The sequence below is a fragment of the Uloborus diversus genome, chromosome 1 (genome assembly GCF_026930045.1).
Source record: "Uloborus diversus isolate 005 chromosome 1, Udiv.v.3.1, whole genome shotgun sequence".
Lineage (NCBI taxonomy): Eukaryota > Metazoa > Arthropoda > Arachnida > Araneae > Uloboridae > Uloborus > Uloborus diversus.
Window position 1 is genome coordinate 185,028,384 of NC_072731.1, and position 22,521 is coordinate 185,050,904.

The window sequence follows — 22,521 nt, forward strand, 5'->3', positions numbered from 1 at the left end:
TTTGTAAAATTTTTTTTACCGAAAATGTAAGGCTTTTAATAATATTTTCCAGGGCGAGCCACTCATTTCACATACAGAAACTCAAATTTCAGAACAAATGTTTTCTCCCCATATCAATTTCTACGCTGTCATCAAAACTTTGGGTTGCGTTGACAAAAACAAATAATGATTTTCAATGAATTTTTTATGTTCCCCAATTTCGGGGAATATTAGAGGTCAGGATTAGTTAGAGAAAGAATTGCCACATTCTGATTTTTACATTGATCAACTTCACACATTCTTACTCTGCATAGTATTTTCAATTCCAAAGTTGTTTCCATTTATAAGGTATTTGTTTCGTATCACTTAACTCTAGCAAACTATACACATACTGGAAAAGTCAAGGTATGACGGGTGAAAATTGCTTCCTCATTTGATTGAAGCAACTGCCTGTTGGGGATATTTTGATCGTTGAAATGTCGGGTCGAATAACTTTGGGCAACTGTTCCTTTCTGGTAAAATCAGCGAGGTCAAAATACATTAACTCTTTTAGGTGCTAAAAAATTGGCAATAGTTGTGGAAAAAATCAAGTATCTCAATTATTTTCTCCTAAAAATATATGCAAAATTCAATAAACATTCTCAACTGCAAAGTAATTTATTTGTAAAATAACTTCATTGCTGTTGACGTCAGAGCATAACTCGATTAGTGATTTTGGCTATTATATATGATAATGTATAAAGATTTATATATATATGTATATGTATATTTTTTTATGACTGAACAAATACAAATGATATTTTTTTTCTTCTTGGTGTTGTTATTCAACAAGGAATGAATTTAGCGAATACAGGGTCCACAAGTACAGTTGTTATCTCCCAGGATAGTTTTAACTTGTCTCTGTGATCTCGTGTCTGGATTTGGAATCTCCTTAAGATGTTTGCTACCAAACATTTCATTTCCGCCTTGGCAAACCTCTGTCCTGAAAGAGCAATGGCAAACAGATTAGAAATTCGCGAAACCTTTTGTGAAATAACGCATTCTACTTATTTACTCTGAGCAAACTGCATGTTGTTTGCTGGCTTAAGGCCAAGATAGATAAAATGACTTTTCCCTTTTCACTCCAGGGTCCCCCGTACCTAACACAGTTTGTGGTTTAACCAGTTAAATGGGACCCTGAAAAGTGCTCTAATTTTTTTGATCCAGACCAGAAGCTGAACGATCCCTGGTTCTGCACCCCCAGAGGTATAGTTTCACTTGGAGGACTTTGTGACCACTAGCATTTTTTACGTCCCCCCAGTCACCATTAATGAAGACGTTAGATCTTCGACCGGCTGTGATCGAACCCGGGGCCCTCCGGTCACAAGTCCGTTGCCTTACCGATCAGGCCACCACGGCCCTAGATAACATGACTGTGCATTCATCGAGAAAAGGGAAACAATTAATTTTTTAAAGTTCAATATGTATAACTTATATATTGGTTCAACTTGAATGTACTATGTAAATAAGTTTAGATTATTTCTTAAACATACAGTTTTGTTGTAATTTGTTAGCATATAACTTTCTGCAATTTGGTCAAACTGAAATAACTATTTAAAATAGTTTTGGTTTTTTATTAAATCACAAATTTTATGCTTGAGAGGAGAAATAAACCATTTGCACTTCATTTACAGATTTTTTTTCCTTTTCAGATGACACTTTTGCTCAGGTGGAGAAGCAGGATTATTTTGCTACAAATAATTATTTTATTTAGTAATGCTTTACATGTAAAATAATGTTAGAAATACACTAGTCTTGCTTCTCTAACTACTTCTTTGTACAAAGTTATAAGTAGTGCGTCATTTACCAGAAAAAGAAATCTCCACTTAAATATCATTGGAAGTTTTCATTTTGAAATTCATACCTTATATTAGTACCCTAAATTAGTTTAATAAATATTTCCCAGCAAAAATATTCATCTAGAGGTGTCGTTGTAGTGTTAAATGAAAAGCAAAAGGGTGTGTTACTGTAAATATCAAATACTTTTTAAAACTCCTGAAGTGAATGCCACAGAACTTACCTATGCAGTTTCTGGCTCCAGCGGAAAAGGGCATGTAGGCGAAAGGATGTCTTCTTATAGAATTTTCCGGTAAAAATCTGTCTGGATCGAACAACTCTGGATTTGGAAAATGATTTGGATCTCTGTGAAGCATGTAAAGGTTGATTACGAGTCCGGTTCCACCAGGTATTTGGTAATCCCCTAAATAAAAAATATTTTTCTGTTCATCAAAATGTTTAACTACTATGATGAAAAAATAATCGAATTTGCGTTTTAGTAAAAAAAAAAAAAGAAGTGTGCTGACAATTATGATGCAGAGAAAAGTTGAAATAACTTACCAATCAGCATATCTTTTCCAATTTCTTTAGCAATCAGTGCAGTTGTCGGATAGAGTCGCAGTGTTTCCTGAAAGCAATTTCAGAAAAGTGTGTAAGTAATCTAGCTCACATAAATGTATGCTCGACTAGTTTGCTCTTTTGCTTCATTTTTTTTTCTTTATGTTATGGGACAGTAAAGTTATTACGGATACTACAGTTGGTTCTCTATTTAACGACTTTCAAGGGACCACAGAAAATCGTCCTTAAGTAGAATGCGTCCTTAAATAGAATGCTTCTAAAACTACAGTGGAGCATTCGGTACCGTGAAAAGCCGTCTTTAAGTAGAGAAATTCGTTAAACAGAACGTCGTTAAACAGAGATCCAACTGTGCTATATAAGAAAAGTAATTGGTTTTGCTTACGACTCACCTTTTGATTAACCAAATCCATAAAATTGAACCAATATGCAATCTTTTCATATTTTACTAAAATTTAAAACACATTTTTGTCAATTACTTACGATAAGCGATGACAATAATGCAAATCTGCAGACGGCGGTCATTCCAAGCTCGTCAGCTTGCGAGATCGAGATTCTCGCTCACGTGATCGGTTGTGACGTAGAAATGTTGCAAAGTAGTATTCTAATGTACTCGAACCTAGCCGCAAGCTAAGTTCGAGTAGATTAAAATGCTTCTTTGCAACATTTCTATGTCACAACCAATCACGTGAGCGAAAATCTCGATCTCGCAAGCTGACGAGCTTGGAATGACCGCCCTGTTTGAGAAACAACTGATGATTAGTAATGATAACTGTCCCAGTTTAGTTACAAAACCATGATGAATTAAAAAAAAACTAAGTTTTTTCTTTCTAAACTCACGAAAACTAACTGAAAAAAAGCTCTTGTTTGTAAATAATGAAAGTTTTATGTGATTGTAAGATACCCTCTCAATATTACCCTCTAATAGCTCTCCTAAATAGTTAGTTCCCTCCCTCCCCCCTCAAAGTTTTTTGCCTATAGCTCTAAACAAATTGAAATATGATAAAAAATATCACCTCAGCAAAAATCCGAGAAAAATAATCACAAAATAAAACAAGTTGAAATCGCAATTTTATGAAAAATATTTAAGCGCGTTGCAAAATCTGGAGATAATATGTACTTTCAATAATTTTTTATAGTAATTTTATGATCCCCAGCCACATTTTTTTACTCTATAGCAACTTTATACATAAATGGCTACTTCTGTGCGTATGTATGTATGTCCGGGGTAATCTTCAAAACTACTGGACCGATTTCAACCATTTTTTCACCATAGATAGCTACATTACCAGGGAGCAACTTAGGCTATAATTTATTCCTAAACAAAACTTGTTTTAAAAAGTTATGACGGAAAACAGTAAATGTCATGTAATTTCCCCATTAAAGGATTAAATATAAAACTTATTGTTACGAAAATTCGTTGCCTTACAACACCAATATTAAAAGTAATCATATGAAAATTTTGAATCAAGGCTTCTCCAGAGCAAACATGAGTTTTAGGTCATTTAAACATTTGGAAATTCTATTTTTGCACACTTAGGGAAACATAAAGAGTTTTTTTTTTTGTGTGTGTGTGTGTGTGTGTGTGTACTATTTAATTAAATGAAGTGCACGGTTTTTATAGTTATCTTTATTTTTGTTAGTTCAAATTTTGGAAACTCTTTAAATTTTTATATCTTTAATTCGCGTGCTTTCGTTTCTAAATGAATACTCGTTCGTTATTTACACTTATTACTATTTTACTTTTATGAGTAAGGACGATGCTCGATTTTTAACCACGTCAAAGCGGTGTGTTTTGAGTTCTTTCCGTTAAAACCGAAAACGAAAGAAAGTAGCGATTGTTTCTCACAATTATTACCGACCCAGGCAATGCCCGGTATTTTAGCTAGTTGTAAATAAACTAAGTGAACACTAACGTGCTTTAAAATATTGAAAAAAAAAGTAACAAACATAGAGACGTTAGTCAACAAAATTTAGCTATGTACTTTGCAGTAAAAAGCAAAATAACGATAAAATGTTTGGCTGTGTATAGTTATGCTACGGAGAGATAACAGATGAAGTGGAAGCGGAAACGGAACACTTCATTTTGTACTTGGTAGAATCAGCGAGAGGGTAATGTAATCAGTAAAAGCTTTCCCGCTTGCTTGTTTATGTCAATCTTACCTATTACAAGATGAAATGTCCTATTTCCGCTTCCAATTCATCTTACATCTTCCCGTGGCACAACTATACGCTGTCTACATGTGATTGGCAAATACGATGATTATATGAAATATATATATATATATATATATATATATATATATATATATATATATATATATATATCAGAAAAATACACGACGGAAGTGAAACTTTTGTATTACATAGATTCATTAAACCGGGGGAAGAGTTGTATTGAATGTCAATTTGTCTCGTCCTAGAATACATTCAGTAGACAAGTCGCCCTAACCTCCACTTAGGTTTCACGAGCGCTTAGGATCCAGACTTGTTTCAGGTACTATTATAGTCACTTGTTGCTAAGTCGTAAAAATAAGTTGAGTAAAACGCACTTTCAGCAAGTTAACTAATTTCTTAAAATAAATAATAGCTGCTCGGGAAATATTTCGCATTACGAAACTAATTTTCATACATTACTTGCTTCAAATGTGGACGAGTGAAATCTGATCCATTTATTAACTGCTATAGTCAAGCATTAATCAAACTACACGTTTGAAGTAAAGACACCAGTTTTCATCAACGCGGTTATCATTCACATTCTAATATCGCCGCACAGCACAACCTGACTGACAATCACAGTGGCTCAACCTAAAGCCCTGAATCGTAGCTAAAGTAGCGACACGTCCGCCATCTTGGGGTCAAGGGCGCCCATATAGGGGGGCAAGGGGGGGGGGCTCGAGCCCCCCCTTTGAAATTAGAATTTCCTAGCTTTTGGTACTGTTTTCTTTGCAGTAATGTAAAAACATTTATTCTACAGCCATTAATGAATAAATTATTAAAAATGAAACATTTTAATGACTCTAATCTGCCCTGAAATCAGTTTACATGGAGAAAATACCCTCCCAACAATTGGGAAAATATCTGAGCCCCCCCCCCTTTATCATTTTGCATATGGGCGCCCTTGCTTGGGGCCAAATGAAGCTTTCTTCCATGTCTGCTATTGTGAAGTAGCGTGTTTTGCTTCTTGATTGGGGTTTCTTATTTACTTCATGTTAATCCGCAATCAAGAAACATCACATTCAAGTAACAAAATACGCTACTTCACCATAACGGACATAAAAGAAAGCGTTGTTTAGCCCCAAGATGGTGGACGTGTCTAGGGCTTTAGCTAAATCGACAGATAGCTAGACCCGACCAAGACGCTTCAGACATATTCACAACAAAATTGTATGTATATTTAAATGAAGAACACAGATTATAAACAACGATAACACTAAACAATATTCGAAATGCGTTGGTTATACACAGTACACACGTTTTTCAACGGTTGCTCTGTTGATTACCAACAGCTGCACTCACCGCAGTACACACAACCACGGACAACGAGAAAAGAAGAAAGGGGGAAGAGAGCATGTGCAACCTTTTGTCACACAAAAAACAACTACATCACTTTTGTCATACACAAAGGTATTGGATTAGAATTTTACAGCCATGTCATAAAAAGGTTCACTTCAACAAGCTCATTTCGGCAGTAGTTCTTCCCTTCCTAGCGTTGGATATTACGCTTCCTTGATACCCATTTCTTCATTTATTTCTCCTATATTGCTAAAAGTTAGTCTGCATTCCCAGTAGAGCGACATTATTGTTTTATACTCTTTATTTGAAAACTAATTGCTGTTTTCCTTTACTACACTGTTAAAACTACAGGATGCATTCGGCACCTTTCAGGGGAGAAACGCTTGTTCACCAGCGGCACCCAATACGGAGCCGAAATCGCACCTCTAAATAGGGTGAAAAACAGGCACCTTTTAAAAACTAGACAGCCGGAGTGAAAAAAAAGGAACCTTCGGAGAGAGAAATGGCACCCTTACTATAGATCCTCCTCCCCCCTCCCCCGTATTGTGTGCGTTTTTGAATACAATTGTGTATTTTTTTTTCTTTTTTAAGTTTTGTTTTGATTTATGATATTTTACGTTTTGGACATTTTCACATTGAACTCGGTATTGGGAATGATTAAAACATGTAATTACAGCATTTGATCATATTTCAGAGCTTTCAACATAGTTAAGAAGTGCTCATAGCTTTAATTCATCTGATCGTGCTCTAACTCAGTGTTTCTCAACCTCTTTTGACCCACGGGAGCGGTAAAAGCAAATGAAAAACTTTGCGGACCGGTGAAATCTTTATCGTTTTCTTAAAAATTCATAAAATAAATAATATGAATAATAACTCTGGGGCCGTTAAAAAACATGTGAAAAAATTCAGGGTTCTGATGGTTTTTTTTAACAAAAAGTAATGTTAAAAATTAATAAAACAATAAATATCTACCCCTCCACTTGGTATCAAAGATCTGTCACAAATACGTTATAATTTAAAAACGAGTAATTATTTAAAACATGTGAGAAATTATACATTTACTAAAACATGACGTATTCCGAAAATGAAGCATAGCTGTAATGGATTATTTACATGATGAGCCAAAAATATTCAGGGATATTACAATTACGGAAGAACAAAATCGTTTCATAAACGTTAATCAAGAGTAACAAAATAAATTCCCATACAGTTTTTCAACCAGTTAAATAAAAAACCAAAAGGAATTTCTAACGCTATAGAGCATCAACAGCTAACAGGAAATGATTCTAACACTTGAATGAGAAAGCAAAAAAAAAAAAAAAAAAAAAAAGAGCTAGACTGAGAGAGATTTTTTTTTTCTCGCTAGCTTTCTGTTATAATTACGAAGCACAAGAAACATTTTTATTAAGGTTCTTTTGGTGATTAATAAAAGCTGCTTATCGAGTATTCAAGAAAGTAATGACAGATATTTTTAGTAGCGTTTTGAATGATGGAAATTTCCCGATAGTAACGGTAAACGGGAACTAGAAGACTAACGGTTACTGAAAAGCAATAAATGCACTTTTAAACACTTAACTATGTTTGAAAGCCCTAAAAGCTACAAAGTGATCAAAAGCTGTACTTACTTGTAATTTCGGATAATTAATCCTAGAAAAGTTGTGTTTTAATCTAATAGTGTACTTCATTCAATGTGAGAGACACACAAACGCAATCATTATTTGTCCGCCATATTGAGGTGGTTGAATGTATGTCTAAGGCAAAAAGCGCATGCGCAATGAGTCTTTCTGCGATTGCATGCTGTTTTGGGTCCTCTGCTCTATTTTCTGGCCTGCATTGCTCCTTCAGGCACTATGCTTTCACCTTAGAGGGAATATTTTCACTCGTCTGGAACCCCTGGTTATAACAGTGTATGTTGCGTGAGTTTGCCTCGTCTGCTCAACAACATTTGAAAATTACATTGCATTACAATATATTTCTTTTAATTTCGTAGTAATCATTTTAAACTCGTAACTTATTTTCAAAGGGAAAATTTTTATGCGAGGGTTTTGAAATTCTGAATGGCGAACTTTAATGTGATGTAGTTGTTTTTTGTGTGACAGAAAGATGCACGTACGCTCTTCTCGCTTTCCTTTCTTCTAATTGTCCGTGGTTGCAAGTACTGCGTTGAGTAGAGCTTTTGGGTATCTTTAAAACATCCGTTGAAACACATAAACGCATTTTGTGAATTATTTAGACTTTAAATTATTCATCAATAAGTTTTGAATTGCTTGTGTTAATCATTCATTAATTTACATAAAAATATATACATATGTGTCACTGTGCATCATCTTCGTTCTTAAGAAAATAAATTATCGTTTTCGTTACTAATATTGCCACACAGCACAGTTTGACTGTTAACCACAGCGGCTAAATCAATAGGGCGTTAAGCTTCGAACACATCGGACCCCGGTTCGAGCCCCAGCCAGGACGTTTCAGGCATATTCACAAAAATTATATATTTCAATGATGAATATAGATTATAAAAAATGAGAACACTAAACTTTAAAGGCCAGATCTTGAACACTCTTCTGCCACTCGAATATATTAATTCAAATCTGACCGCATATGACCATAACTTTTTGACCATTAAAAAAAAGCAAATGAGCATTTTTTTTCCCCAAAAATAATGATAAGGATAAATAATAATAACAATTAAAAAATAATAATAACAATTTATTGATAGTGAAAGATTTTGGTATCTGGAACTATAATTGATTTATGTTACCTTAATTACACAATCTAAGTACTTCATATCCTTTAAATCGTCATAAGTCATCAATCTTAGTGGATCATCATGAAAAATGGAGTTAACTTCTTGTCTCGTTTTTTCTTGAACAGTTTGATCCAATCCCAGCATCATCAAAACCATGCTAGCCATACTCGACACAGTGTCCATTCCCTAAAAGGCAGAAAGAATGGCATGAATTGTATTCAAGGAAATTTTTCTGTGCAAATGTCAGTTGCTATTCCGAAAAATGTCCATGTTTTCTCATAGTTTGAATACATGTTCTCTGGAATTTACTTAAAAATATTTATAAATTATTAATATATAAAACTTTTACAATTTTATATGCAAATTACTAGCTGCCTTTTAATTCAAGCAGCTATTTTGCACCTCTTCTGAAGAGGAAATGGAATAATTCTACGTTTTGCAACCTTACTTATTGGAAAGTGAATGATCGTAAAAGTTGCGCATAAAATTGCAGCCTATTCGGCCCTAAATAAGAGCAAGTAAACATCCCGACCTATGAGGGCATTTTAGGCTGCGATACTACACGTGCATGACCTTAAAACATAATTTCCTAGAATAAAATATCCGTTAAATGTACTTTAAGTAACAAAGTTATAATTGGCGGAAACTGCTGAGTGTTAAAGCTGAACTTTAGATGTAACTGCTTTTAAATCATTAACATTTAAAATAAAATGTCCTTTAAAATGTTCTGAAGTTGTTGCATACTTAAGACAAGTTTTTAGAAGTAACTACATTGGAATATTTAATGCTCAAACAAAGATATACATTGAATATTTAATAAAAGCATTGCATCTTTGTTTTACTCATCAGTAAGTTTTGAATTGACCTAATTTTTAAAATGAAACTAAAAAAGTAACTCTTTTTTAGCCAAATAAACTTGATATGCAACATCTGACAATAAAGTTCAGTGAATAGTTCTGTAACATTAAGGTAAATGAAATACTACTGAAAGTTACCTGACTGTCCTTCGAAGTAGTCACCTTCAATAACTATGCACCATTGAGATCTGCTACACACTTTGCAAAAAGTCATTTTTTGTAAAGGAGTTCAAAAGCCTCGTCATGTTTCTTCGGAAGTCAGGAATATTGTCAAATATCTTTTCTTACAAAGCGAGAATGGGAAGAAATCTGGAGGATTGAGATCTGGCGAGTATGGTGAACGTTCAATTTGCATCGCCTCTTTTTTTGCCAGGAACTCTAAAAGTATCTTTTGTTAGTCTATTTTCTTCTTTTTATTTAAAAACCAAAGCACTAAATAAGGGATTAGTAAAACAAATTTTGACGGAAGAAAAACAGCACTCAACTGAACAGCGAGAGGGGTGGATGGTTAACACCTGCCGCTATGCAGAGGAAGCGTTTTGTTTCGTCAGCATTGCCAGATCGGCCTTTCTGATTTAATTCACTGAATTTTATTGTCAGAGGTTGTAGATTAGGGTGTCCCCCCCCCAAAAAAAAAACGAAAGTCGATGTTTCAAGTCACACACCCTCTTACATTTTTTCCTTTTAGGTCAAAAAAAGTGTAAAAAAAGATTCCTTATATAATTTGAATAACGGCAGCCCGTGCTGGCTTACGCCTAAAAGTACGCCGAATCAAAAACATTTTTTTTTCGAAAGTTTGGAATTTCATGTGGATAAACCGTTGCCCCCTACATACTTGCACCACAAAAATATTTATCAAAATTAAAAAATATTTAGGTGTCCAGCAAAGGGCCTAAAATTCGTAATTTTCTTCAAAAATTTATTTTTTTTCTATACATTTAAATAACAATATGAGATATATTTTGAAAAGAAAAATATAAACGGTAAACTTGGTGATTAGCGCTAAATAGAAGTTTTTGCTCTTTTGCAATATTTAAGTCTTCCACATAGTACACAAAATATGGATTTTTTCAAGTTTAGGTTAACTTATTCATTTTAAAGATAATATTTGTTTTATTATTCGTTTGCAAATTTTGATTTGAAAATGTGCATTTTTTAATTTGGATAAAAAATTTTGTGGTACATGTGGGGCTATAGGAGCAAGGTTTTATCAAAATAAAAATTTTGAATTTCCAAAAAAAAAAAAAAAAATCGGCCGAGTAAACATGGCTGGTTTACACTTTCAGGCGCAAGTCGGCACGGATTGCCGTTGTTCAAATTATGTGAAACATTTTTTACAATTGTTTGTACCTAAAAGGAAAAGTATTACTGTCCAGTTCCGACAAGTTGAGCTATGGCCTTGAACAAGTCCATTTCTTTCAAGGGAGAGCAATCAGTAGGAATAGGCATTGTTAAGCGGGGTTGGGTTACCATTGCAACCCTTTTATTGACGAGAAAATCCTATACCGCTTGCTAATAGTTAGGTATAGTAATATCGTTCGTCAAATAGGCAATACACTGTCAACTAAATCCGCAAGTTCTTAAGCCGTTTTTCCTCACCCCTATTTCAACTAATGGAATCGTTGAAATGGTCGGGCAGCGGAGCTCAACTTGGCAGAGGTGGAGAGTAGAAGGTGTTCGACTTGAAACATCGACTTTCGTTTTTTTTTGGGGGGGGGGGATCCTATTGTAGATACAATCAGCACAAAGAATATCTTTGTTAATCTAATATGAACGACAAAACTTCTTCATTTCCTGACTCAAGTTATGTGAAAGTTTGTAAATGTTTTTATGAATTTCAAGAGGCAACTACTGCTAAGTTAGAAGTCAAGTTGACGCATATTCTTTCTACAAACCTCGATTATAAACGTTAAAACTTCGTCTCGTACGTCAGTTAATGTGAAATCTTCTGGATCTTGAGAATGAGCTTCCAGAAGGAGATGTATAAAGCTCTTTCTGTTCCAAGATGCGGATTCATCATTTGAGCTACTTTCTGCTTCGCTTAGATTGCGGTCTGCTTCAATATGAAAATGGTTTTTACTTTCTGAGATTACCTGTAGAAGATAAAGTGACTGGTGAAAAAAAGTGGAATCAAAAACTGTTAATTATAAAATAACGTCGTTACATGAAGCTATATCAATAAAAGTGTTCACTATTGCAGTATTGGATTCGTAAAAAATAGTGAATTTCAAATTTTGGTTTGCAACGAGTCAATTTTGACCACTGTTGGAAAATGTCTGTCTGCGTGTTTGATTTTGAGTGACCGCTTTTTTGTGTCCTGCGCTACAGCAAAACGTACTGCATGAAACCGAAAGAAAGTTGGTACACATATTAAGCTGCAATAGATCTCTAAAAATACATTCTTCAGTCTTACCCCCCAAAACACTGGCTCGGTTGTGATGAGCAAAGGATAATTCCTGGTGAGATGGACCACCCGTCTTGTGGGATGGACCTGTCAGAAATTTCGTAAATGCTCCTCTCAATAGATGAAACAACTACAGGGTGTGTATTTTAAGTAATGAGAATTTGCCCACAAAAATAATTTATTAGAGATATTGCTACATAACTTTAGTAGTCTTCAAAATATGCTCCTTGAGCATCAACACACTTCTGCAGGCTACGTTTCCACGCTTTGTGGGCTAAGTGGAAGTCACCAACCAAAACATTCTTCTGAGCATGCGTGCAAGTGCTTTTGACATCATCCAGGGTCCCGTAGTGGTGCTCTTTGAGGCTTTGAGGGCGGTTTTCGCTTTGGCGAAGAGGAAAAAGTATGCTGTTGCAAGGTCAGGGCTATAGGGACGCTGTGGAACTGTTACGATGCCATTTTTTGTCAAGTTCTCGGCAACCACAAAGCACGAGTTTGGCGCAAATCTTTCTCATCCCAAGATCCTTAATGATGATTTTGTGAACAACTATTTTATCTATTCCTAATTGTTCTGCTATCATGCAGACACTTAAACGTTGGTCCGTGTTCAGCAAATGTTGCACACGTTGCTCGTTTTCTGCGGTTGATAAGGGACCTGCAAGGGGCTCCTCCTCCATGCTCTCCCGGACACTAAAAACTTGAGTTTGCGATAAGATTTCCCTTCCGCACACTTGCTGAATCATTTTCAGTGTTGATGCAGCCAATTTTCCAAGGCGAATGCAAGATTTGATTGCGGTAACGCTGTTCAATGCTTTGTTGCATTTTGAACTTGCACACGCTTATGTATCTGTATGTATCTCAATCAGGTACGGAAAGACATTTTGTATGACATGCTGCTGTTCGCTTCTCAAAAAACAAAATAGTTTTTTTTTTTTAACTAAAACCATTATTTCTCTGGAAATTGAACAAATTTTTACGCAGTTATAATTATACAATCTAAGTTATCATATGAAATGTAACCTAACTGCTTTTGATGCTGTAATGTCTGGGTACATGTCAAGCTTCTTAATAACCTAAAATGGCGACGTGAAATCCACAATGAAGGGTTATGGGAGATTGTAATTTTCAATTGGGAGAGACGGATCACGTCTATACAGGAGAGATGAACTCTATACAACCTGGTTTTTTTTTTTAATATTTATTTTCAAAGAACTGAATTTAAAATACCAAAGGATAGTATTTTTCTGTTTTTAGGACATGCCAACTAACTAAACACGCGGGGAATGGACTGTAGCTAATTTGAAAATCGCCTTTAAAGTCGTTGAAGAAAAGAATATGGGTGCTCGAAGGTCTACTTAAGGAACATTACCTTTTTGGAAAGCCCCTTTTTCCCTTGAATATGGATGAAACTGTTTTACAGTTGAATAATAAACCCGGCAAAGTAGTGGTCATTAAAGAGTACAAATATGTTGCGTCAATTATATCTCGAGTAAAAGGAGAAACTATTTCACTTTCAAGCATGTTGTAATGGCGAGCGAACATTTCTTTCTACTTGTTGTAGTTAGAAAGAAAACAACATAAAAGTTTATTTTTCAAACCCTCCTCTGGGGGAGAAACCTCCGAACCCCATACAATTGGGGATATTCTATACTCCACTTAAAAGGGAGTCCTGTGCAGGGGCATGCGTAGAAATTTTGGGGCTCGTCACAAATGACTTTTCCGGGCCCCCTCTATATTGTTTACTCCTATATTTCACCCCTAGTTTTAACAATATTGGGCCCCTTTCAGGCTCGGGCCTGGGCCAACAGGTGTCCCTTCTCCCCCCCCTCAGTGCACACCCCTGGTCCTGAGTCACTCTCTTGATACCATTCCCCCTCTAAGGTCAATCCAAAATAGACATAAGGGGAAAAACAATCTTAAAAGTAAAAGTATTGCTGTATGTATCAGAGGAAAGAGATAAACACAGTAAAGAGGAAAGATACAAACATAGTAAAGATGAAAAAAAATAAAAAATTGCCTCTTACACCACCCAGAAAAACGTCGTTCAAACTACAAAAGGGGGCCTCATACCTGAAACAGCTTATGGCACCGTTAAGTCTAAATCCGGCCCTGACTACGATTATTTACATTGGATTACAAAAACTCTGATTATAACGTGCCTGAGTTCACAACGTCAACCTTTTTACAATCCTAAAAATGTGTCCCCTTTTCATTCATTACTACCAAAAATAGGATGCTCAAATGGAAATTAAATTATTTCGTATTTTTAAGCCTTCTCCATCACAGGGTATCTATCATCTTTTAAAAAAAAATAATGAGAAAGATTTTTTACCGAGCGTTTTTCGCAAAATGTTTCCTTGGAACAGACTACGTTTGAAAAAACTGAAGCATAAACCTACTATCTACACCTTTTTGAATGAATTTCCATGCAAGGATTTTTGGAGAAGAACCACTTAGCAAAGATTACCTTGCCTTCTTTATACAGAAGAAGACGTTGCACAATTTTTACAGTCCCGTTTGAATTTAGAAAATTGTCAAGCGAAGACGATTCTTCTAGCAGGGGAGAAGAAAAAATTAAATGGTGTTGCTTCGTTCACTTCAAAGTGCCTTAGAACTCAAATTACTTAGAATTAAAAAAACTGTAAATTAATAGATGCTTTCGTTTCCGCCTGTAAACCGCATATTATTAGCCTTTCCTTTTCATCGGCGGTCGAACAATGAATCAAAATTACCGACTACACTTGCGTACCCAAATTTGGGTTTTACGACATTGACATTCTTTCATCAAAGGTTAATCTCGAACTACGCGAATAAATAAACTATAGATAAAAACAGAAATATCAGTTGAGGCAGTGAGAAGCAAAGGGATGTAAGAGGACATTTTCAAGTTTTGATTAAAATGCAATTAAAGATAAGGTCATAGGTAGGCTTTTATTCAAAAGTTCTTCAAAATTATGATGTATAACAGCAATACCAGGGCTACCAGCACTATCTCTTGCCCCAAGACAGAGGAGAAGTTCACCTACCATTTGTACTGGTTATCTCCATATTTTTAATTTTGCCCAATACATCCCTTTGCTTCTTTCTCACTAACTCAATTGTGACATTACTCACTATGAATTTTTGTGTATGTAAGTATAACTTCGATTTAAAACTTATTTTAAAATTTACTTCCTTAGTTACATAAACTGCTAGAAAATCGGCCGTCAAGGTATGACAGATGAAAATTGCATCTACATTTGAACGAAGCAATTGCTTGGGTGGTGATATGTTGATAGTTGAAATTTTAAATCTAACTCCAGTGGATGAACCCTAAACTCCAGTAGATGACGTTCATTGTTGCCCCTTTTTTTGTTTCTTCATTCTCCTTAAATTGCAGTTTTACCAGTAAAACAGTTAAGTTACCGGATCCAGTTCAACCTTGACTAATTAAAAGCATTTTTCCACAGGTCAAACATTGCCAGAAAATGTTATGACATTGTTATAGACGCCAAGAGCGTTACTCGATCAGTGATTTCGCTATTATATATATGAGGATACTAAAATATTATTCTAAATGTAAGGTTTTCAAAAAATGATTTAATATGAAGTACCTGTATTTAGTTTTTCGAAGTTGTTAAAATATTTCTGTAAAACGTTCGCTTACATTAAGGCATGTGAGACTTCTTACCTTTTCAATGAACCGTAGGGCTTCAGCTTTAATTTTTTTTAATTTTCTCTCACTTGAAAACATTTTATGAACAAAATTATTATTCATCCATGGCTGTAATATTTTTCTAAAACTTAAATCTTTTCCCCTGAAAAAGAGAAACGTGATAAGACTGAGATGTATCGCTTAATTCATTATCAAATATTTAGAATTTGCATTTCAACCATCATTTTTTAAATACATATTTTTTAACTTTCTAGTACAACTTAAAATATAAGTATAGCGTGCGGAAAAAATTCAACTTAAATTTCTACCTTAATCATCATTTTAATATCTCCTTAATGGACTTTTCTTTTGTATTATTCGAACGTGCTGCTTTACGTATGAACGCTGGGCAATAAAAACAGCCATTCGACTACTCCCGGTTTTATCATAACTTTTATCATTACGCTTAACTTTTATATACGTCTGTATAGAATAAAGACAACTCCCAGAAAAATTCCGTTAGATAAAAACTTTTTGAAAAAAAAAATATTGAAATTAACTTATTGCAATCAAGGACTATAGCTAGGTTATTATTCCGTCATCTAAAAATCACAATTTTGCATACATTTCAGTCATAGTATGTAGTCCTGTTGCATTTTAATGTAAATGAAAATACTTTTCTCGCTTTTTATTTGTCAAATTTCTATCATACAAAAGGAATACTAAAGAATAGAAATGATATGAAAGTTATGCCGCATTACATAAAATCAACATGAACAAATAAATTGTAAGAAATATGTGCAAATGTAATATTAGGCAGAGTTATGGTAACGTGATCTTGGCGAGGCTTCAATAATTTTGGTGTCCACAGCCATTTTAAAATTTTCATTAAAATATAAAAATTTTGCCAAACAAATAAATTAGGCTGCAGAAAAACATTAAATGTTTTATTAAAATGCAAAAAAAAAAAAAAAAAAAAAAACTGCGAACTCCGTTATTTATTACTAATCTCGCCAAATATTTATTTTACCGTAAACTCGCCGTAGTCTCTGCTTCGTTAAATATTAGATAATGTTAAAAAATACATTGTTAAAAAAGTGAAGAGACTGTAAAGAGCGTAAAGAGAGACGATAAACCCACCCTCGAGCGGAAACCGATTTGTGCGCCTTCGAGTTACAAAGATTTTATCCATGACAAGTGTTAAATCCTGGAATTTTATTCCTCCTGGGAGAACTCAGCAGACTGTGCTAGTAGGGGTTCTCTTCTAACCAATTGAAAGAGCGTATGACTTGGCTTACATGTACAGCCTGGTTCCAAGATGCTTCATATTGGACAAGTGCGTTTACAATTCCATATGTTATTCAAAGCGATTCACACGTTGAGGAGGATCCTTTCCTAGCAATTACAGCCTCTGAAGAACAGTGCTTCCTTAAAAAATACTCTTCGTATAAAAAAAAATTAGGGTGATTGGGTGGATTTTGCGTTATTTCTACAATCTAAAGCATAAAGAAAGACTGTCAGGGACATTGATTGTTCCGGAACTAGATCGGTCTTTGAAGTGCATTCTTCTACAAATTCAACATGAGACTTTCAACATGGAGATTAACTGCCTCAGAAAAAAAAATGGACAATTCCAACTTCAAGTCGACTTTTGAGATTGAATGTCTTCTTAGATGCCGAGGGGCTTATTCGAATTTGTGGTCGCCTGTCAAAGCATCCTACTCTGCCGCTAGGTCATAAGTAACCTATTGTTCTTCCAAAGCAACATCACTTCACAAAATTAGTTGTTGAGCACTTTCATGAAGTCAGTTTACTTGGAGGAACTTAAATGGTTTTATCCTTAATTCGTCAACAATTCTGGATAATAGATTGAAGATCAGCAGTTAAAAAAATTATTCGTATGTGTATAAGATGTTTCCGGTATTCTGCTAAACCGCCCACTCAACTAATGGGCGACTTTCCCGCATCTAGAATTACACCTTCAGGGGCGTTCGAAAACACTGGAGTTGCCTTCGCTGAGCCAATCTTAACAAATTGTCAGCATACTCACAAGGCGAGCGAATTCAAATGATATATATGCGTTTTTGTGTGCTTCAGCCCCAAAGCCGTTCATTTAGAGTTAGTCTCCAGCATGTCTGCTTAAGCGTTTCTACAGCTTTTTGACGTTTTGTGGCACGTCGGGGTCTGCCAACTCATATGCATTCAGACAACGGGAAGAACTTCGAACGTGCGATGTCGTACCTGAAAGATCTCGTAAGAATGGTGAAAGACCCAATTGTGAAAGACTACTGTGCTTCGAGAAACTTGAGTTGGCACTTCATCCCACCGTACGCGCCTAACTTCAGGGGACTGTGGGAGTCTTCCATCATGCTAGCAAAGCGTTATTTGGTAAAAGTCACTCGAAAAGCGCTTCTAAATTTCGAAGAATTAAGCACCTTCCTCTGCCAGATAGAGGCATGTCTAAATTCACGCCCACTGTCTACCAACGTCAACGATTTCTAAGCTCTGACCCCTGGTCATTTTTTGATCGGATCCCCTATCGGAAATCCCAGAATCATACTCTGCTAATAAGCAGCTTAGTTTTTATTCAAGATGGAGGCTGTTATTGTAGATAAAAGAGCAGTTCTAGAGAAGGTGGACCAAGGACTATCTGCAGTCCCTCCAACCGAGGACCAGATGGACTAGGGCAACGCGTCAACTGCAACTAGGACCAATGGTATTGGTAGAAGACAAAGCTTCACACCAAGGATTCATCCAAGGTCGAATCTCCAGAATCTTCCCTGGTGAGATGACATCACCCGAGTGGTCAGTATCCGAACCGCCGCAAGAAAAGTCATATGAGCTGTAGGAAGCCAATTAGTGACTGTATCCCCCCCCCACTCGGAAGATATTTAGAGCAAAACATTGGTAGAGGGCGCTGAAGTTAACTAGCGTGTAAGAGAGACTATAAACTTGAAGTCAAGTGTTTTCTGATGTCTGTGTAAGAACGCTTAGACCGCTTGGTTTAAATCAAATCATGTAGCATTTAAATCGTAATTAAATTCTAAAAGAAGTTAAAATCGTGTAATCATTTTCATAATCGATTCTATATGCCAAATGCTTCCTTTCCAGGTCGGTACAGAATGTCTCAAACAGGAATAATTTAAGGTAAGAGCAAATCTTGATTCAGTTTCATTTAAAAGTTTCTTTGATCTGAATAGTTCTTTAATTTGAATCTTGCATAAATACAATACAACGTAGTCGGGGCGAGTTTTTGGAAACCTTGGAGCCGCAGCATTTTAAAACATTTGCTAAAATGAAAAAAGTCCGCGAAGTAAATAAAATAACTATGAAACCATTTAAAACTCTATTAACACTTAAAATATTCTGCCAAAATAGTAAAAAGAGATATTATTTCATTAAAAATGCAATAAAATGAAAAATAATCCGCCGACACTAGTATTTATCGATTGAAGGTTTGCAATGAGAAAGGTCAGTTGCTGATAAAGAGAAATTTTTTTTTTAATAACATTTGCAAAAGAATACTAACTGACTGACTTGAATAGAGTGAAGCCTTTCGAACTCGAGTTAAAGCGCTTGTAACTTCGTTTCGGCACCTAATCTCTTTTTACTTCCTTTTACAAAACGAGCTGATGAGTGCATCACATGACTTGCTTTTACTCCAATTTAATGTCATTTCCCCATTATTGGCAATTTTAATGTGATTGTTTACTCTCTAAATATCACCAACATTGGCCAAACTGAAACCAAATTTAAAAACTTGGCGACCAAAAAAACTGGTGATATATCGCCAAGTGTACGACAAATTATTACACAACTTGAGTTTACATCGAAATTAACAATGATTTTCCCCTAAAAAGGGGCAAAAGACCCCCTTAGGAGCATCCGAATGCAACCAAAATTGAAGGTGCACAACTAGACCCCACTAGTAGTCCACGTACCAAATTTCAACTTTCTAGGACATCCCGTTTTTGAGTTATGTGAGATACATACACACATATGCGCATACACACATACATACGTACATACGGACGTCACGAGAAAATTCGTTGTAATTAACTCAGGAGTCGTCAAAATGGATATTTCTGGTGTCTGCACGTTCCTATGCATATATCCACGTGTGGTAGGGTCGAAAAAAAAAAAAAAAACTCAACATTCATTCGGGGGTGAGAAAAATGGAAATTAAGGCCGATTTTTGAGTGAAAATGTTTTCGCGAATACAATACTTCCTTTTTTGTAAAATGAAGTATTGTATTCGGGAAAAAAATTTCACTCAAAAATCGATCTCAATTTCCATTTTACTCACCCCCGAATGAATATTGAGTTTTTTTTTCGACTCGAACAGACGTGGGTAGGTGCTTAAGAACATATAGACGCGCAAAATAACCGTAATGACGATTCTCGAGTTAGTTACTACGAGTTTTCTCATGACGTCTGTATGTACGTATGTGCGTATGTATGTCGCGTAACTCAAGAACGGAATGTCCCAGAAAGTTGAAATTTGGTACGTAGACTCTTAGTGGGGTCTAGTTTGGGGGGAAATCATTGTTAATTTCGGTGTAAACTCAAGTGGTGTTATAATTTGGCCGACACTTGGCGATATATAGTCAGTATCTTGGTCGCCAAGTTTCGTCGCCAATTTGGCGACAAATTTGGTGATTGTTTTTTAAAAATCTGGTTTTAATTTGGCCACTGTTGGTGATATTTAGAGAGTAAACTATTGAGTCACATTAAAATTGCCAATAATGAGAAAATGACATTAAATTGGAGTAAAAGGAAGTCATGTGAGGCACACATCAGCTCGTTTTTTACCCGAGGGCCGCAAATTATACACACAAACCAGTGTGTGGTCTTTTTATTTTTGTGCTTTTTTTGTGCGGTAAATGAAAATTTCAATCAAATTCTCAATGATTCCCGAGTTAATTACAACGAATTTTCTCGTGACGTCTGTATGTACGTATGTATGTATGTATGTGCGTATGTGCGGATGTGCGTATGTGCGTATGTATGTCGCATAACTCAAGAATGATAAGTCCTAGAAAGTGAAGATTTGGTACGTAGACTCCTAGTGGGGTCTAGTTGTGCACCTCCCCTTTTGGTTGCATTCGGGTGTTTCTAAAGGGGTCTTTTGCCCCTTTTTGGGGTTAAATCATTGTTATAGTTTGGTGGACACTAGGCGATATATCGCCACTCTTTTGGTCGCCATGTTTTGTCGCCAGATAAGGGACAAATTTGACGAATTTTTTAAAAATCTGTTTTAAGTTGGCCACTGTTGGTGATATTTAGAGAGTAAACTATTTAATCACATTAAAATTGCCAGTAATGGGGAAATAACATTAAAGTGGAGTAAAAGGAAGTCATGTGATGCACACATCAGCCGGTTCAGATATCAATTTCTGATCATTTTGCTCGAAAATTCAAAACTCGTTCTTAATACTGACTGTATTAAAAAGTTTCAAAACGTATATTTTTTTAAATTTGTAACATAGAACATAATATGCCAAACGGATCAGCTTTGTTGGTTTGCGGATCAAAGACTGACCACCACTGATATAAACTAAATAAAAAAAATCTGTGAGTAAAACGACACATTGTGTATAAAGTACAAATAAAGTATTAAAGTAGAGTCAAAAACTCAGCAAACAGCTGTTTCGGATCTGTCAAATGCAAGCCCCTTCATCAGTGCATAAAAGGAGAACGAAAGGTCCACACGATGTAGACCAAACCACAAATTGGTCTACATTTGTGGTTTGGTCTACATTGGCTTTTCGATCTTCTTTCATGCAATGATGAAGGGGCTTGCATTCGACATCCCTGAAACAGCTGTTTTCTGAGTTTTTAACTCTATTTTAATACTTTATTTGCACTTTATACACGTTGTGTCGTTTTATTCATTCCATAGTAAAAAGTTTTCGACTGCTTTTTTTTTTAAAAAAAATATGTATCTTACTGTTCAACACATTCAAAAAATTGTTTTGCTTCTTCATTTGCTTCCAGTTGCACACCCATAGCTGTTGCTGTAAAAAGGTAGGGAAGAAGGAAAAAATTAACTTGTATTCTGTATCCAGTGGCGCCGACTCCATGGGGCTTGAGGGGGCCCGAGCCCCCTCAAAAATATTTTTGAGGGGGCAGAGCCCCCCCAATAAATCAAGAAAATTATAAGTTACATTATGCTTTCTAAACTCATAAATTTATCTTTTATTTTCCTTGTTTGAAGATAGTTTACCTTGTAAAATATATTCAGTAATGAGTTAAAACAAATAATTATTACGGTTGTGTAAGCAGGTTAACTGAAAACGAGTGGTGCGAATGATGATAGTGTTACAGTGCTGCGAGTATTGTAAAAATTTGCCCCAGTGCGCGAACTTACGGGTCAAGTCTGTTGCCGGTGGGCAGCGCTGCGGCGCGCTCACTTAAGTGTTGCTGATCTGGAAAAATATATATGAGAGTTTGATTTGTATATAAAATGGGAGGCGTGATAGTTTTGAATACTTTTGGGAATCGTGTTTGAAAGAAAACCTTCACAAAATGATGATCCTTCCCTTCCTCGGAATTGACGTGTACCAAAGAAGTATGAAAACAATGAAGGCAGCTAGCTCACCGCACACTTTCAAAATCCTAAAGGAAAACATTTGACTCGCGCTACTTATGCGAAATAGCTATAACACGCTTTTTTCTCCAGTATTCAGACCTAACGCGAATTCCTCACCGCAACACGAAAATTCTCGGAAGGGAATCGTGGTGTGTTCGTATCAGCTTTGTTATTGGTTACTAAAAAATTTTTTTTCATGAATGTATCTTTATCCTTTTACCATCGCTGAGAGTAGAAGTTCCCTTTTCATTTTAAATGCGAAAGTTAATGAAATATAATGACACCTAAGAGCGCTGTTTCATCTAAAGTTTGTGAAGATAAAAAGAGAAAGTTTCATGACAATTAAAGAAAAGCTAGAGCTTCTTGAATGATGCTCTAGCTTTGTTTAGCTGATGG

The 22,521-nt window shown here is 35.5% G+C and overlaps 1 protein-coding gene across 1 annotated transcript in view; it reads right to left on the minus strand.

Moving 5' to 3' along the window:
* Positions 1–677: 677 nt before the first annotated feature.
* The window catches only part of LOC129223759 (cytochrome P450 4V2-like), a 37,436-nt gene continuing 15,592 nt past the window's right edge, over positions 678–22,521 (minus strand). Inside the window, exons 5-11 of the mRNA XM_054858120.1 lie at positions 21,484–21,550; positions 15,570–15,696; positions 11,391–11,588; positions 8,651–8,824; positions 2,356–2,422; positions 2,039–2,218; positions 678–961 (exon numbers count right to left, since the gene is read on the minus strand). Of these exons, the coding sequence (XP_054714095.1) occupies positions 804–961; positions 2,039–2,218; positions 2,356–2,422; positions 8,651–8,824; positions 11,391–11,588; positions 15,570–15,696; positions 21,484–21,550 (971 nt within the window). The 3' untranslated portion in view covers positions 678–803. The remainder of the gene's footprint in view (positions 962–2,038; positions 2,219–2,355; positions 2,423–8,650; positions 8,825–11,390; positions 11,589–15,569; positions 15,697–21,483; positions 21,551–22,521) is intronic.